The following is an 18,932-nucleotide window of genomic DNA, read 5'->3' as shown; positions in this document are numbered from 1 at the left end:
ACTAAAATAAAACACGTTGATACACCACCAACAAACAAGCAACACTATGTGACATTGCTGTTGGCCCCCGGCATCGTCGTGGCCATCGTCATCATCACCATCATCGTCGTTGTTGAGAACATCGCACTTCTGTCTCTGTGTATTCTGTTAAAGAAAGTCGGCATTCGTGTGTTCATCGTGGTGTGTTTCTCTCTACGTCTGTGTTCGCGGTGTAGTTCTGGGAGATTTGGAACATGTGATTTTTTAAAGCATACTTCGCTGCGTGTGCTTTGTTTTGTTGTATTATTTTTGGCAGTTTTTTGGTTGAATTTGTCTTGTTTTATTTATTTACGCTGTTGTTTGCCTTTATCTGTGTTGGTGTTCTTGTTGTTGTCGTTGTTGCTTTAAATAACTGGCGAAATGTCTGCCAAACAGTCGTTGTTTGTTCTGTTTATTTCTTTGAAAGGCTTTGCCATTGTTGAAGGCCATTCAACAGGTTATATTGTTGCTGTTCTTGATATTATTTATATCCTTTTGAGCATCGCTATTGTCGTATTCCAAACTCCATTCTTCTCCACATCCTTCCCGCTCTTGTGGTGGTGGTGGTAGAAAACAAATGTTTCTCGTATACATGTGTTTTTGTCGTGCAGACATCCACGAATATTTTGGATATTTTGGAATTGTGCAAGAGTGTGTTTTTGTTAGGGTTGCGTTTTGTTTTTCTCATTCGTATAAAAAAAACAATAAATAACAAATAACTCGAAGTGTATGCTTACGAAAAATGTCCGTTTAGATACAGAAGCCTGGCATTGTGAAAGCGATAGAAATTGAAAATTAGAATAACTATCGGGATCAAGTAAAAAAAAATTATTCGGGCAATAGTGCTTGGGTTAACTAATATGAGCGGAATAGTCAACAAATGTCAATAGGTTTGGGTGTCTGGCACATCAGAATCATATCAGTTAATTCGAATTTCTGTTATGAAAGTGTGGACAGCCATTGTCCGCATTGTCACATATTTTTGAATTTGTTTTATTATTATATCGACTGTTGTGAAAAAAGAAATTCGAAAACACATTCATTAAAAATTCTCGTTCTGTAAATTCACAAATATTGCTGTGGTGGTGTTTTAAGCAAGGGATTTCGTTTAAAAATTATAAGATGCCAAAGTCCCCTGACCCAACTTCAGTCTCATTTGATATCGGTGTGTGTGTGTGGTTCGGCCAAAGTTAGAACTTCATTAATTTTCACGTTGCTTCGAAAATGGAAAACGACAACAAAAAAGTTTATCATGAAAATTAAGGCAAGGTATATGGATACGGCCGCATCCTTTTGTTTGTTCACTAGTTCTCCATGAATACCGAACAAGAAAACTCAAAAAAGGACCAAAAACAAAAAGTAAAGTTTTTTTGTTTTACTTCAGCTGTACTCATTCCTGGGTTATCATTACGTTTTAAGTTAGAAACCCAACGGTCTCATTTCGTTTCCTTTTTTATTCATTCGTTCGTTCTTTCATTTGTAGCCATAAACGAGATAGTCCTTGCTAAAGGATTCCAATCTTGTTTTTTGCCTTGCCAACAAAAAACGTCTGAAGGAAAAATAAATGAACTCTTGATAAAAGGGAGCCAACGTACCCATTTCCATTGGAGGAACAGGAACCCAGTCAACATTTTTATGATGTGTAAAATAATATAAAATCAGTCTTTGGCTGAAGTTGGCCAATAAATGCTTGAATATTCATGTGCGAATGTGCGTGAGAAATATAATTGAAGAACTTGCCTAAAAATGTATCATAAATTATAATATTATATTGTTACGAATATAACTTTAGATTTGAGTTAATTTAGATGAATTCCGTTAATTTAAGAATTTGAATTGTAACGTAAATTTCTACTACGCAGTTTATTCGAATAACTTCACAACAACAACTATTGTATAAATTTTTCTACATCCTTCCATTTCCTCTTTCATTTTCTATTTTGTTATTGACGTACAATTCTTGTTAAACGTCATCATTGATGATCGCTTAATTCCTCTTTCTTTGTTACTCCCTCGCCTGTATATGTGTTGTTGTTATTGTTCACTCAATGTAAGTTTGTATGTGTGTGTTGCATTGGTAGATTGTTCGTAATCTAGGTGTTACCAGATCGTCTAGAAACTTCTGTAGCGACAGGCAAGGCTCATATAAATAGGGGAAATGGAAAGGCTGTTAGTCAGTTGTGAATCAGATCGCGAATTGAAACCGTCAAGTAAAGTAAAGTTGTGTCAATAAAATCATTGTAATATTCGTAATCAAAAAAAAAAAAAAAAAAAAGAACCCGCGTTTTATTTAGTACGGGATTAAGTAAAATCCAAGAACGTAACAATATTTTATATTTATTAGAGTTCTCGGTATGATAAAATCGATTTTATATATTTTTTTAATTTGAACCTACAACTGCTTAAGAATGTCTCTTTAAAATTTCAATTGAAAATGCCAAAAGCGTTTGAAAATATAATCGATTTGTAAACGACAGGTGGCAGCGATACCGTTTTTCGTTTAATATACAATAACTCAAAAACAACTGTTCCAATAAATTCCAAATCTAATTTCCCATTTTCCTGCTTGACTTTTGGGCAAAAACCATTTTCTATCCATATTGATTTTAAAAAAGATCTTCCAAGTTCATCGTTCACATTTGTGTGCTGGTATATATGACCAACTGCGGCAATAGCAACGAAAATTTACCCACCCACTAACGGGTATCCATATTTGAACACTAAACACCCAAAAGAAGAGTGCACGGCACACACGCCAGACGGACGAGTCCTTGTTAGACGTCGACTCTTTCATTTTCATATTTTTTTGCATTCTTCTTCATCGCCATCATCATCATCATTTGTAAAATTGTCTATGTTTGGGTTCGACAAAGGCTACGTCGTCGTAGTCGTCCTTCTTGTTTTTGTAGTTATTGCAGATGTTCGCCTTTTCATTTGGATTTTTTTATTTGTTAGACAAGGCCACCCTTTTTGCAATGCTTACCCGAGATAGACAGTCGTCAGTTAGGCAGACAGAAGAACACATTCAAAGGAAACTCTCGCTTATACTGGTCTTGAAATTGCAACTTTTTTCTGCCACAACTATTACAACATAGACATGGAGCATTACTGCCGTTTTGGCGTGATGCGAAGCTGGGTGCAACATTTTCCAAATCTAAATCCCCTCTGCCAGATCTTTGAGTTGTCGAGAATGTGAACCAGTTTTTAAGCCTCGTTAAAATCCATCACCCCAATTCAATGATTGTCCGCTTGCTGGCATTTTCTATTCTCATCGCATCGCAAAATCGAAGTTATTCCAAAGGAAACAAACAAATGCAGCTCACAGAAATACGGCAACAGAAAAAAATACAACTAAGGAAAATTGCAATTTCGTTGAGTACTTACAGTGCTCCTGCCGTTGCTTGTCCAGGCCCATCTTGCCATCTTGTCTTATGCGACATTCCCATTTCCTTCGGAACATTGTTCTGCATCTACTTCAAGTAGAACGACTAATGAATTTCTTCGTCGTAATGTTTGAGTCCAAGTTGGGGAATCAACCCCACACACCCGTCAATTACGTTCGGATGCTGGATGCATGGCGGCAGTGTTGGTGGGGTTACGAAGGAAACAATTAGTGTATCGCATCTTAAAACGTACAGAATTGTTATTTCCATTTTGCTGTGAATTTGGTCCAAAAGCATTTTCCAAAAAGAGGGAGATTTGAATACCCCAGACCTTTCCTTCAACGGCAACGACGTAATGAAAAGTAATGATTTAAATGAAATACCGCCAAACCAATTGAGAACTATTTAATTAGTGTGTTTATATTAGGCCCATAGATCCCCTGTACTGTAATATGGAGATAGAGAAACAACAACAAATGCACGACATGTTATTGGAAAATTCCGAATTCGGAATCTGTTTGATTCGGCATCGAATTTGATAAATCACTTCTCAGAATCCATTTACAAAAATCAAAAAACCCCTCCACAATTCATGCACAAAACAAAAAATAGTATCATCATTAAATTGTTTGTTATTATTTCAAGACAATTTTTAACAATTTATAATTATGATTAATTATTATACAAATAAATGAATAAATACATACTGCTGTCTGAATGGCAGTACGTCAGTTAGTCTGCCGTTTCAAGATCGCAAATTACAATAATGAGATTCATGTCGTTTCTAATCCCAAGAGCAGAAAAAAGCTCATAATCTAGCATTCATTTATAATCCAGCTTTTTGTGATAACCCCGATTTCAAATAAAACCCATCGCTTGGGTTTTCTCGGTAAATGCACACAAACAAGTAAACAATGACACATGCTTATCTGCTAACCGGAGTATCCAAACAAATAGTGAATCAATTCTAAAACCAAACCTATATGAGATACTGCACACGTCTCGGAGATTCAGTTTCCCTCCAACAGCGGAGGCAGTCACATCAATTACTGAGGATAAGTTATCAAAACGTCGACATGAGGATTATTTTAAAGCTCGTTGTGGCCCTACAGGTAAAAGCTACTCATGGACTCTAATTATTGAAGGAAAAATACATAAACCACTATTACGCAGGTTCTTTCGGCTGCATGGGCATTCTATGGGAATCCAGATGCTGAGATTATTGATACCAGCGATGGCTCAGCTCCGTCTTCGTTCGATCAATTTATAATTAATGCAGCAATACGGCGTGGAATGGACGGCGATGCCGTTGCCGAATTACTACGTACACGACAGCCTGTGGTTCGTGTGAAGATTGAACCTCCGGGAATTAAAAAAACAACAACATATAAACTTGACCCAGATGGCAGTATATCTTCCAAAACACTCACTGAAATTTATGGCGGTACGGTTCCCAGCTCACTGAACATACCAACATCAAACAGTGGAACTGTGACCAGGACCTTCACAAGTAGTAATGGACCAAGACCAGGTGGTACACGAGATAATTTTGATCATAGAAGCACAGACAATTGGTTTGGTAGCCCGACATTTGGAAGTCCAGTTTCACCCTGGTCTGCGGAACCGAGCACTACGGGTGCCCGCAAACAATCCAAAGTATACACAAACGCCAATGGAGACAGACGAATTGTGGAAACAACAGTAGACGATGAATTTCCCACAAACTACCACCATACCACAAAAACATTCAGAGGACCGAATGGAGAGACTCGTGTAGTAAAGACATTTTCATCTAACCCATTGGATGTCAGTGGATTACCATCCGCCGAATCCCCATCAAGTACTGGAGACGATGAATTTCCAAGCAATCATCGTCAGGTTACTAAAACTTACAGAGGGCCAAATGGCGAGACCAGAGTTGTAAAAACCTATTCCACCAACCCAATTGAGTTCAGTGGTTTTCCATCAGTAGAATCCCCATCATGGACAATAAATACACATTCTTCCGAGCCGAAACTGACCAGAACTGAGAGCAATTTTCCTTCGAAATCTTGGCCTTCTTTTGATAATCCTTTCTTCCCAAGTTCTTGGTTGCCACACGAGCCCATGGGTGATCCGGATGACTGGACTGTTGTGGAAGATGACGATGATACAACTGTGAGTACAACAACCAGCAAAGAAACAATCGCGACAAGCACGACAGTACAAACCAAAATATTGCCTACCGAACAAAGTTCTACATCGAAGCCAAAACAAACACAGCCAGAAATAAAAGCTACAACACCTTTGCCAAGCTTGGACGAATTTCTAAGGAGTCAATATGGACCACCGATACCAACAACAACAAAAGAAACCGTTGCAACCTCTGAAATTCCCACTACTCCGCCAACAATAACAACAAGCCAAAAACCCCATGCAACAAGTACACAAAAACCAAAATCACCTGCCGCAACTACCACAAAAAAGCCGATAACAATTAATGTAGAAGACTTGCCCGTCGCTGAGGTATTGGACAACGGAAACCCGGCAGATGATGTTCTCATCAATAAATTGCCGCCTCATTTGCAACCGAAGATGAATACGGGCAAAGTTCTGAGAACTGAAAATAAATACCCAACAGAGGTGGAGTATCCCGAAATGAAGACAGCACACCGTGAAGTCGCAAGTCCCAGCTTCAAGATGCCAACCACAATGTACAACACATTTTACGAGCAGAAAAGACCCGTTGTATACTCGCCACCACTTAGCCCGATTTCTGCCTTTCTGGCCCGTTTCGATTTGACGAAAGCAGACATCTTGGCCAGAAGTGGCGAATACACACACACAATCGTCGACGATGATGGCTCCTTGTTGGAAGTAAGATTTATTCTGAGCTCACCCATCCACCGACAAGTAACCAAAGGCATACCCTTCAAGTAGTTACCGCTGAGTGAATACCGCTCTCTAATACACATACACGTTCTCAGTACAATTCCATAATACGCATTTTCTAGTTTTTGTTCGTCAGTTGCATTTCAGGTTTTGAAGTTGTTGTTGTTGTTGTTTAATTCATTTGAAATTCTTATCAGCAATGACTAGTGAACGGACAAATGTTTTGAATATCTCGAATTGTTGCCTTTTTATTTGACCTTTTAGTTGGTGTGATTGCTGTGTGATGCAAATCCAATATATTAGCGGGTGACATTGTCGAGGAAACTCGAAGAGTACCAGACAAAATATGAATGCATTCGAATAGTGAAATACTGTAACACTGTAGAAAATCTTAATCGTACATTATACGAAGCATTTCTAATTAGACGATTGAAAGAAACTTGTTGCCAGTCGTATATATTATAGCAGTATCGTTGACATCAAAAGAAATATCAGTGTTGTGGAAATATATTGTTCAGTTTTCTTAATCGAATTCATCGAAACTAGAACTTAAGATGGACGTTCTTATCATTTTATAAGTCGGCAAATGATTTACAAGCCTTTATTTGTAAACCTTGACACACGTAGAATAAACACTACTATAAACCACTATTTGTTTTTGATGGAATTTATATGACTTCTCCCGATATATTTCATATCGAATACGCATTAGTCCCAAAATGGCAAAACCAAAAATTGATGGATACATTTTTATGATGAGGTTACACAATTTTCACTTTATATTACGTAAATATAAATTAAACGATTAAAAAATCAATATTACTTTAATTTATATGTATACTAATAGTTCCAAAACTGATTTTGGATTAGTTGTATGGAGTAACTTCTCGATTTACCACTTCTTAAAGATATTAAAATAATCTAATTTAGCAACTTATTTTTTAGCTAACTACTGCATATTACACTTACCTGTTACATATATACTCTCCTGTAGGTTCAAGAACAATCGAAATACTTTTTCCGCATAGGTGCAGTTGATTTTTTTCTTAAGCTTTATTCGAAAATCTAGATGAATTCAATAATACAAAAACTAAGAAGCATTAAAAAGCATTAGCGCAGCAATAAGAAGCCAATAACAAAGTGTACATTTTTTAACAAAATTTATTAAAAGCTCAGCTGTTTCGAATAAAATAAAACAAATTAAAAAAGAACAAAAACAAAACAAACAAAAAACATTGCCAAATAATTAAAATAATATTCAAAATATTGCAAAGAAAAAATATATATGTAACTAATCGCCAAAACATTTGCTGGGTAGGTTCTTGTCTTTGCTATTGCCATGAGTGTTTCTTTCATTAGGTCGGTGTTTGGGATTTGTAGCGTATTTTGTTCTTGGATGCATTACGGCTCATTTCGATTGGTTGTTTAGGCCAAATAGGTCATGGAAAAAATAGACTAAATTAGTAAAAAAATGTTTTGGTTTCAATGCATAAAATGTGTGCCACCTAAAATGCAATAAAATATATTGTTCATAAAAGTAGCCTAGATCTACGCGCGAAAAGGCATACGAAAAACATATTCCAATAAAAACAATTAACCAACTAAATAAAACTTAAAATGTAAATCGTTAATTTTGAAAACAAACAGTAATGAAAAACGTAACATATTTTTCTGCAATCTAACGAAACAAATGTTGATAAGAAATATTAATTAAATATTAAAACGTAATATGAGGTATTCTCTTAAAATATTGTTTGTTTTTGTAAATAAAAGTATTTTGTTTAGGGTAATAATCGAAACTACTGACCTAAAGACATTGAAGTAAAAAAACAAATGATAGGTTAAAATTTGTTTCCTGGCTCATATTCCTCATTTTATATCAGTAATTTCGACTATTGGTTTGGAGGAATTCGTATATAAATAATTGAGAACACTATGAATATGAATGAAATAAATATGATTCTACTGAATATTCTATTCAATAAAAATGTAAAAATGATTTTGGACTTAACTTCGCCCTTTTATGGTTTTATTTGGAACTATAAAAATGAATCTCCTGTCCAATAATAAATAGCCTATTTATTTCTGCCTTACAGAGAATATTTAAAATCTTTACTTACCAAATTATCAAAGCGCAATGCTTCTTCATCGCTCAAGCCCATACTTCGGGTCAGCTGCAAATAGGTGGATGTAATCGGCTTGAGTCTTTCAAAATCCAAAGGAGGTAGTCCCGGCATTGAACGTATCTGAGGAATCCGCAGTGTGGGCAGTATTGTCGGCTTCGGTGGACTCAGTGCCTCCTGTTTAATGGATGTAGGTGTCGAGGTAGCCGGCGGTACTTCAAGTGATGACGTAGGACGTTGTGGTATGCAGCTCTCACTTTGAGTATTTTCTCGAGCACTGAAATGAGAAGAATTTTTCGAAAGATTAATTGCACGGATTTGGGTAGACTCTACGAAGTCTTTATCAACGGTTGGTATTTGCAGTTGGCCGGATGATAATTCTATTGTTTTTGTTCTTTCAGAACTCTCATAGGAGCTTTTAAAACGTTTGGCTGTAACAGCCGCATCGTCGTCGGAAGATGACGAGTTGAACTTTTCTGCCAATGACTGCTTCGACAGTGATAGACTCTTCGAGCTGACTGGTGGCATGTCTCTTTTAGGTAGCTCTTTCGCGAACGTGGGTGGTGCTATGAATGAATGAGGCATGGTCAAATTCCCGGAATATAAGCGACGCATAAAGTCATAATAACGCATCATATTCCCACGTGATTTTAGTGAGTGAAAGTCAAAACCATAGCCGGAATGACAAGGTTGGGCAAAAACGGAACTTTCCTGAAGTGGTGGCGTATAGGGTCTTTGTAAATTGGGATTAACGCGGATCTTAGGTTTTTGCGTTTGTGCTGTTACCATAGGTCTAGAAGATGGATCTAAAACTGGACTTGAACTTGCCCTAGTTGGTAAGCGTTGATAGGAATCTACTGGTTCCGAGCTAGAGACAAAAACCTTAGAATTATTATCCGGACTGGAATATCTTCGTTTTTTTGGCTGTATTTTAATTGGGTTCTGTAACAACCCTGTTGCCAATGAAGTTTTTGTTGATGTTTTTGTAGTTGGACCCGCTTCCATGGAACTTTCAGTGTGGGACGAATAGTTAAGTACTTCAACTTCTGATGAGCTTTCATTCTGTATAGCTCCGGTTAGGTCTTCCTTTGCCTGTGAAACCGAGGGTGAAGAAGGTCTCAGATTTTTCTTGCACTCTGGGCATATGGAGAGGAAACGAGTAACAGCTTCTCTAGGCAAAAAAGCATAAGTTTCCGAGATCTGTAAATACAATACCAATTAGTCGAGAGCTTATGCATTTTTGGTCAATAAAGAGCTCACAATTCGATAGGTTCGTTTCTGTCCTGCATGCATACCACTTCTGCCGCCCAATTCCATGTGAATCTGGTAAATTATATCGAAAAATTCCTCGACTACGGCAACTTTCCGGTACGTTCGTTTGTCCAAATCCTTTGCTGTAGAGGCCACATAGAGATCTACGTCTGCTGGATTTTCAGAGAGAACTGCATCTGGTGGTAGCACTTTCTTTTGAGGTTGCGTACAAGGTGCATCCTCGAAACTCTCTGGTCGTTTCGTTGTAAACCCTGTAAGGAATCACAATTCTTAATACAATTGAACACAATTTGTGTCGACGTTCGTTCTTACCTTTGGTCTTTACCCAGAAACGAAATTTCGAACTATCCGGACGACTATGCTCCTTGCCTTCCAAAGCTTTTAAAATGCGAATCTTTTTTCTCATTGTTATTGTTTTAGTTTTAGCCAAGTCACCGTATGTCTTTAATGCCCACGGTTGAAAAAGCTAGAGATAAAAACAATAATCCCAATACAATAATCATTTATACAAGGATTGAGATTTGCAAGACAACAGTTAGGAAAATTAAACACACTTCTTGTGTTCTTACCTCATAAATGTGCATTTTATCATCAAGTATTTTTTCACATGAACCTGAACCTTCCCCACCCTGCTCCATAGTGACCACAGGTGCAACAACATTACGAACTAGCATGTCATCATCAACGTCAGCATCATACGCATTGTCGGCACTTTCGGCATCAATTTTTTCTTGCTCCCGTTCAAGCTCTGTCTCTTGTTGTTCCTCGATGGAATACAGCTTGCGCTCGTGATCGGCCTTAGCACTGTCACAGGCGAAAGGATGAGTTGCTAGCTTGGAGTACGCGTGGAAGCTTTGCATGTCTCGCTGCTTCGTGGATAGCTCGTGTTGCTGTTGGTTTGAGTGATGACCATGACTATTTCCGTTGGAAGTGTTTGTTGCACCTGCGGCACCAGGATTAGTTTCCTGACCTTTTCCATTTGAAGACATTTTCAGAAAGTAATACTTCAAAAATTTTGTAGAATTTTCGGAATTGAATTTTAAATAAAATATTGAATTCTGCTGATGGGATCCATACAAAACTGAAATGAAAAAAGAAAACACAGTTAATAAGGTTTGCGTTTCAGTAAATATTAACACCTATCGAAATATTAATATACACAAATATATATTGTCATATATGATATTTCATTTTATTGAAAGCATATGTTATTGTGATATACAATGCAGAACAGCCAACTTTCATTTATATGTAAAGCATTACTGATTTATATATTTTGGAATTTCGTGGTATGGCATAATCCAACTACAAAAACAGTATCTGGAGTTTAATCTTTTGGTAACAATTTGTTGTGGACTATACATGCCATCATGTCGGTTTAATCGAAAGAGATCATTTGGGAAAAAATAGTTGAATATTGCAAATCAACATTCTGAATATTCTTGGTGTGATCAAATATCTTGGAACTTTCAAACGCCGTAATATTTTATTAATTTATTTTATTTTATTAAGTTTGTGGTTTTAGATTCGATTTGTATCTATGACATGATCTCGATTAGTCTGCAAAATATCCACATGTTCTCATGAGCCCATAATATTAACACGGAACTACACCAATTGTTTCACTCGATGGTCATAAAATTGTTGTTTATTAAATACCATCATAGATGTTTTGAGTTCACAGATACTTAATAATTTATATGGAATTGTTTAATCATTTTTATCTTTATTCAATACTAACACTCAACAAAAACTTGTTAACAAATCTAACAAATTCTGAAAAACAAAAACTTAACAGAAACAAATAACAAAAACAAAAGCAAAGTCTTTCAAGAGTCAATAACTATTTGGGGTTTTCATTGAAATTCAAACGACAAAACGAAAATTTATAACAATCCGAAACCGCGCGCTGTTCCACGAGAGCGAAGTGTAATGAACACACGGACAGTAAAGTGATAACTGATCGTAAGTGACCAGCAGGATGACCATACCAGCAGACAAACAAAAGCCCAACCATCACCTATCAGCTTCAAGGAAATGGATCTTTTCCCCTTCGAGGGAAAGATGATTTTCTTACAATATGTGTGTGTGCGTCAATATATTGGTGCATAGCAGGATCGAAGACAAAGGAAAGGGTTATTTTCAATGTATCCTTGTAAGGAGAACAAGTTTGGTTGTCTTATATACCATCCAGCCGTAAATATTGCTGCTCTTTCTAAGCAAATCACGTGCCTACCTCAAAAGGGTGATTTTTAGATAGCAAACATTGTATGCCCTACTGTCATTGCCCAGTCACATACTTTTGTAGGTTAAGGGATGTCATTTGGTGCGTCTTCAGCTTCCTTAAATGGGTTGGTTTAAGATGTTGTCTTGTCTTCGAGGTTTGTCTCTTTCCTTTGGTGGACTACCGACTCCATTATAATGCCTTTGAAATGCCAAATTTGTTCATATTTTAGTTCGAGCTCGAGGGCCACAATCAGTTGGATATGTTCGGTATGTGTTGGAAACTCATTAATTTTGGGGTGGGTTGCAACATTGTTGTCCAGGTAAACGAAATTGGTGAAAATGATTGGTTGTATCTATCTGAATGTTATATAAGACGAAATAGTTAGAAGTATATGCTTCAGGTCAACCACCACGGTCTACATTATAGAGTCTATGTAAGATTAGGATTTGTATTGTTTGTCCATCGCTTGTCCGATAAGAAAATCAATACTTTTCCAGTTTGTTGTTTTATAAAACAATTATTTTGCAAACAATTCGTCACAACGACTCAACACATTTCCCCTTTAAAAGGTCATCAATTACGCATATTGACAATAGACATCCAAACTTAATTTTTAAATTTCGTTTTTTTGTAACGTCTAAAATTTAAAAAAAAAAATTTATACGTTTCAGTGTCAGTCGATGTTGCCAACAGATATATACCCTCAGCTTATGTTTTTTCGCTTATATGAGTTATATATTTTTATAAAAAGGGGTTTCCGATTTAATATTGATCAAATCGGTTATTCGCTTCAAATTAAATTTGCAAATTTATAAATATTGACTCTTTGGAGGGAGGTACCAGAAGGAGAGGGCCTGCAGGTTTTGATCCAGGCTTGTTAAAGACAATCGGCTGTACAATGTTTGGTTCAAATCGGATAGTCCGTTCGGATAAAATTATAAAATACATATTTTGCACAATTTATACCATTTTGTGGGAAGTCGCCAGAAGGAGTGGACCGATATTCCCTATCTTACAACTTAATCTATGTTTGGTAGAAATATTAATATGTTAATATTAATATGTTATTGTGTGCCCCTACAGACCAGACAGATGTAAATCCATTTCAAATTGTCTGAAACGGATTTGATCCAAGGAAACTTGGGATATAAAACCAATACCCGCATTAGCCATAAGGCTGATGCTGCATACATACTAGAGGAAGTGATGCAAATGTTGTATAGGTTGGTAATGTGGTATAGTCACTTTTTTTGTAAACTGAAAATTTTAGAATAATTGAAACATATTTTATTGTTTGCTACTCTCAAAAAAATAAGATAGCAATGATCTGTTTAATTTATTCAAATCACGTTGAAAATCAGTACCAAAAATAAAATTGTTCATGAAATTGATTTTTTTCGGTTGAAGTTTAAAAATAATTTTTTGTTTTACGGATGTAATTTAATCGTTATTACTAAAGCATACAAATAATCAGTATGTATTAAAAATCAAATGATATGCGGTTTTCAGAACCTTCACAGGTCTGTCTTTGATGCTTAACCCTTTGTGGCCCACAGGCAACAAAATGTTTTAGAACTTTTATTTAATATGCAGGTAGTAGATATATAGTATTTGGATTTCGTATGTCAAGACCTGATGATTATGGACGAGACAAATAAAAACATCAAAATTTTGGTAAAGTTATGAGCTTTTCAATATAGAGAAGATGCCAAAAAATGTGTACAGTACCCATATGTGTATATAGTCAAAATTATTTAAATCGCTTCGTACAAAAATATTTGAAAATATTCGTTATATTTTCTCTTCTTGCCCATGTCCATCTGTTGGAGGTCACTCGTTCTATCATTTAGTAAATGAAGCGTCTTTCATGAGATATCTTCGAAAAAAGAAAATGTTCTCACACTTTAGCATCGTCATTAGTTAGGATACCAATGTATGCCGCCAAGCATCCGAACTAGAAAAACAGGATAGTTTTATAAGTTTTTAGTGAACTTTCACATAGAATTTTCAACACTCAGTGTTGAATGGGTACTCTTTCGACCCAAAAAAGATCCCTTTTCAATCCTGATTTCTCAAATTAAAAAGATTTCTTATAAAAATTACACAAAAATCCAGTTTTGAACAACTGGACACCCCACATCGGCAAACAGCATCACTGATCTACGGCTTGGAGCGCATAAAGGAAACCCACCACCGTTTGCATCTTTTTGTCCGAGAAATCGCTGTTTCTGCGGCCAGTCTCTGTAAAGGGTTTAAATGAACTTTGACATGTCTTGGAATTTGGAAGACGTGTGAAATAAACAACCCCTTTCCGCCAGCGTACCGAACTGGTTTTCAGTGGTCATCTTTGGTCAGTTCTGGTGTAGATGTTTCATGAATCCTTAACTGATGCTGTATATCTAAGCACCCGTAGCTTCATTTTTTGTTCCTTTTATTTTGCAGATAATGTCCAGTTTTGATGTGATTTTTTAACGGACTTTCTTGTAGATTTGCATAATAAACCATTTGGTAATTTTCGGAGTTGCTGCATCTTTGGACATTTTTTGGGCGGGTTGATAAGTTTGTAGTCGATATGAGCTAAGACTTGTTATAATTCAATAATATTCCGGATACAAAATTATGTGACTTTACCATGATTATGCCATTATTACAAATAGACGGCATTATGTTTTTAATCAACAAAGCCGAATTCGATTCGATTCTTGTTCCCAAAAGAATATTTCTTTTAAGTGACATTCAAATGTTGGCAATTTACTGCAGGTCATATCTTATTTGTCGCTTTGTCACTGATTAGGTTTCCCAATTTCCGATCTGTGTATTTAGTCCATATTTGTACATCATACTCAGACATTCATCGATTTTTCTGAACTGTTGATGGTTGATGTTTACTCGGCTGATGTTTTTCTTCTTTCTTTTTCTTCAAATTAGAAAGAATTCCTAATTAAATGTTCAATTGAATAACGTCACAATCGTAACATGGCGAAGTGGGGGATGCTTTTCTGCCATTCATCAAATATTCATTAGGGCAATGGGCAGTCTGACTTTAAGCCCTTAATTCAACACCTAACAAAATCGGAAGACACCTAACACCGTGAAATTAATTTTGGTAAACCGATTCAAAGCAGATAAAGTTTCGCACGATGGTTATTCTAATATAAATATAAAAGCTTAGACAGTTTTAAGTGCAACTTGGAACTTTGTATTGTTTCACATGTTATGAAATGAATCTATCAGTACAGAGTATTGCGTCACATTCAAATAATATTGATATTTTTATTTAAAATACATTCTCCTTTTTTGGTTTGCAAATTCAATGTAAATTGTATTGAGCTGTCATCGTCAAATTCTTGATGTATGTTGTTGTCGTTGTTGTTGTTTTTACAACATACTGCCTATCAATTACTAACCCAATTATATCATTGGCCCAATATTAAAGTTGAGTTCTAGTTGAGTTGCCATAAAAATTCAACAATACCAACAAATGCTCTAACATTAATTTATTTTTAGTAAAAACTCATTTAATTATTGCAGAAGTATGTTTGGCGGCGTCTGGTATGGTGTGAGATTAAATGATGGTCGGCCGGCTGGGTGCGCTGGGGTGAGCAGGGCTGGTAGGATGGTTAATAAGGAGGATGGAACGCTGTCACGTTAATTGCATGCATACATACATTATTAATCAGCTCTAGATTTTTGGTCCCATGCAGCCATCATATGCTGTTCTCTGTGTGGGTTCTTGGAACTGGGGAGGGTGGTGAGAGAGTGGCGGAGCGATAGCAAAAGATAGGGGGAGCACCACCATTACAGTCCCATCAAAGCGGGACCTTTGTTATTACCTCTGCCGGTATTCGTTGGTATTGCAGGATCTGACCAACACAGACGCATCAACACGTCCGCCAAAGCTAAGTACGGTAGCATTATTGTTGCCTCATTTTTGAAGGAGGTCTTTTCCGTTTCGTCGTTTTTTGTTGCGTTACCTCGTTGGGTTACATTCACCGATGCCGCTGTTGTTGCTGTTGTTGCATTCTGGATGGTTGCATCCATTTTTTGTTGCCAAGAAGTGCAGTTAAAAAATGTGTTGGTGGCCGTATAGCGAGCGTATGCGTGCTTGTTTGTGTATGGCCATGGAAATGCTGAACAGTGAAAGCTATGGTTTTACTGTTTTTTTGCACACGCATTTAAGTATCAGTGCATCTCTTTTTCGTTTTGGTCATTTTTTCGCGATATGCAACAACAACGCCGCCAAGCCATCAAACTTACGCACAAACTCACTGCCGCCACACATGACACACGCACAAGGCCTCCAATAATACGCACTCAACAAATGAGTAACTGGCGCTGTTGTTGCGGAGTCGATGCAGTTACGAACGAGGTGCACAATCGAGGATTTTGCAATTGCTATAATTCGATAATCATTCGATTGTTGTTGCCGGAACTCTTTCGTGGCCAATGTGGCGAATTCCATTTTGGACATGTAGGCACACTTGTCCATTAAGAGACAATATGGCGTATTCGATTTACAGGAAAACATTGATCAGGACTCATTAATATATTCCATGGAAGTTTCCAGGATGGTGTGCTTTGAAACGCTTAACTCATTTGGCGCCACCGTCCTTTTATGTCATATCCCTGTTGGTAAACAACAGTAATATCGGTGAATTTCTATAGTGTTTTATTTTTGTGTTGTCTCTTATTCTATACTCTCCTACCTTCACGTTAAAACCAAATTTTATTAAAAAAATAGTTATTTATTGATAGTTATTTAAAAATCAAATTTAAAATTTTGAAAAAAAATCTCTGGCGTTATCTGGATTTATCTGTTTATACACTTGTATAACAGCAGAGTAACAATCATTGGCTATTTCAAGTGACTTCTTCGGGGATCTATGGCTTTGTAATCACTCATTGCGTGCTTCCAAAATTTTGATACCCATTAACGACACCATCTGATTTTAACTGCCCCGACTTATTACACCATCCGCATTCGACCGGCAATCGACTTGTAGTTGCTGTTGTTGTAGCATTGTCATTGCAAAAGATTGTTGTTTGTTGGCGACCGTGTTGTGTGTCCATTCCTCCGAGTGGGTAAAAAACAGAAGAGGCTCAACACTGTGTCCTATTGAGGTTTTGTTGCATTTTTTCCTCAGCCTCTTTCGCATGGCGAATTTTTATGTATTTTATTTTTCATTCGCACACGCACGAAAATAAAATTGTAAAAAATGCCGTCCCGTCAACGCACACCAACACACGAGCCCAGCAACACGCACACATACACCCACACCTGCACGTACGTACGCACACAGGCTCAGCTGGTCCGAAAAAAGGCGCGTTTATTCATGTCCTGCTGCTGCTTACGAAGTAAATAATGTAAGCTGCTCTCGTGTTGGCCTAGACTGGTCTGGCGCAGGATGCCTTTGTCGAGTGGCGGTGGAGAGAGAGGCGGCGGCCAGCGATGACGACGGCGGTCTGGTCCTGGGGACGGAGCTCCCCGTTTCATAGATGCAATGCAATTTTTGTACATAATTTTTGTTCATTTTTTGTGTGTAAGTGATGCACTACTTTTTACGCGTAAAAGAGGAACAAAAAGCCATTCTTTTCTTTTTCACTCTTCTTTTTGTGTATTATGAGTGCTGACTTGCAGGCGTGCGAGTGTGTGTGTGTGTGCATCGGTTTCCGTGCAGTTTTTTAACATAACATCGCTTCTTTTTTCGTTATTTGCCAACAATGATACGCACTTTTTGACACTCTTCAGCATGCGGGACCGACCGAGCGATTTGCTAGGCGCGGGTTGGGGCATATCAAGCAAAATCGAAGAAGAGGTGTACCCCATTTGCATGGAAGGGCTTATAGCGACGACATACTGCGAAAGATGTGGCATATTACAAATAACGATTGCAGGAATGCACGCCAAATGTTGATGTACGAGTACCACAAGCTTTGAGAGGCGATTGTATGTGTGAGTGTGTGTGCTTGGTGTGTTGCACCACCACCATCCCCTACAACCCCTCTTCCCCAGCACTCTGTTGTCGAGGCAGCTGATTATGGGAGTAGTGGCGGCTCCTACTCCTTGATCATGGCTATTTTCATTGTTCACTGCATTTTCCGCTTTAATTTATATCATTTTCTTTTGTTTGTTTTGTTGGTGTTGTTGCTGCTGTTTCTGTCGATGATAATGTTATGCTTTAGCTTATTGGACATGTTGGGTACTATGTGGACCCTTTTTTGTGAAATAGTCTGGTTCGGGCAGGTGTATATTTTGATGTCCAATGTGGCACCAATGTTCGCATAGGATCCGTGCCGCTGGCATCCACCTATTCATCCCTTTAGCACTATTTGTTTGTGTGCATGATGAATACAAACAATCATTCGCACACACACACACACACACCCATTCATATATATGCATTTGGATTATCATGACCTGGCCTGTGGTGCTCATTAAATGTTGGCTGGACTTTGTTGAAAACATGTTTTTTATGGTACTTCCCTCCTCCGATTGTGCCGGACAGAAAAAAGCCTCCTCATTATTATTATTTTTATAATATTTAAACAAAAGTTTTAAAGCATTTTAGGTCATGCCAACGAATCTGAAAATGTAGATTTAAATATTGTGGCAATCGGCATAATTTATAAAAAAAATCTGTTATTGACTACATTCACTACAACAACAACAGTAACATGTTAATAAATGTCTAACCAGTATTAATAAAAAATGACCCATTGATGTTGTTGGAATTGTGTTACAATTTTTTAGTAGCGGCGTGTTCTATTTTATTAATATTTTGTGTTGTAGATAATTTCCATTTGAGAAGTCGAAAATTAATTGTTGGAGTATATCCGAACATAAAGTGGGAAAAAGAGTAAAAAAAAAACTAAATGGGAGTAATGTCGTGACTAAAATACAAAATTCAGTTCAATTGATATTGTTTTATCTTGGGGTCTAATCGTATTTTAAGCACTAATATATATATACATATATATATATATATTTCAAATATAGCTGGTATATATATATATATATTATTTGGATTTTATATGTCA

The 18,932-nt window shown here is 37.0% G+C and overlaps 2 protein-coding genes across 2 annotated transcripts in view; one reads left to right on the top strand and one right to left on the bottom strand.

The window, feature by feature from the left end:
- LOC133326228 (proteoglycan 4-like) overlaps positions 1–6,320 on the top strand; it is a 31,201-nt gene extending 24,881 nt beyond the window's left edge. The window contains exon 2 of the mRNA XM_061534908.1: positions 4,575–6,320. Coding sequence (XP_061390892.1) covers positions 4,575–6,320 — 1,746 coding nt within the window. The remainder of the gene's footprint in view (positions 1–4,574) is intronic.
- Positions 6,321–8,362: 2,042 nt separating this feature from the next.
- LOC133326227 (uncharacterized) lies at positions 8,363–10,656 on the bottom strand. The gene is made up of 4 exons (XM_061534907.1): positions 10,237–10,656; positions 9,980–10,133; positions 9,656–9,918; positions 8,363–9,595 (listed from the first exon to the last, which is right to left on the bottom strand). The coding sequence occupies exons 1-4, from the start codon at positions 10,654–10,656 to the stop codon at positions 8,363–8,365; spliced, it is 2,070 nt and encodes a 689-aa protein (XP_061390891.1).
- Positions 10,657–18,932: the final 8,276 nt, after the last annotated feature.

This window comes from Musca vetustissima, unplaced genomic scaffold (assembly GCF_032173495.1).
Source record: "Musca vetustissima isolate MV318-11 ecotype Yass unplaced genomic scaffold, APGP_CSIRO_Mvet_v1 utg3129, whole genome shotgun sequence".
Taxonomy (NCBI): Eukaryota; Metazoa; Arthropoda; class Insecta; order Diptera; family Muscidae; genus Musca; species Musca vetustissima.
This window is presented reverse-complemented; position numbering and strand designations above follow the sequence as displayed.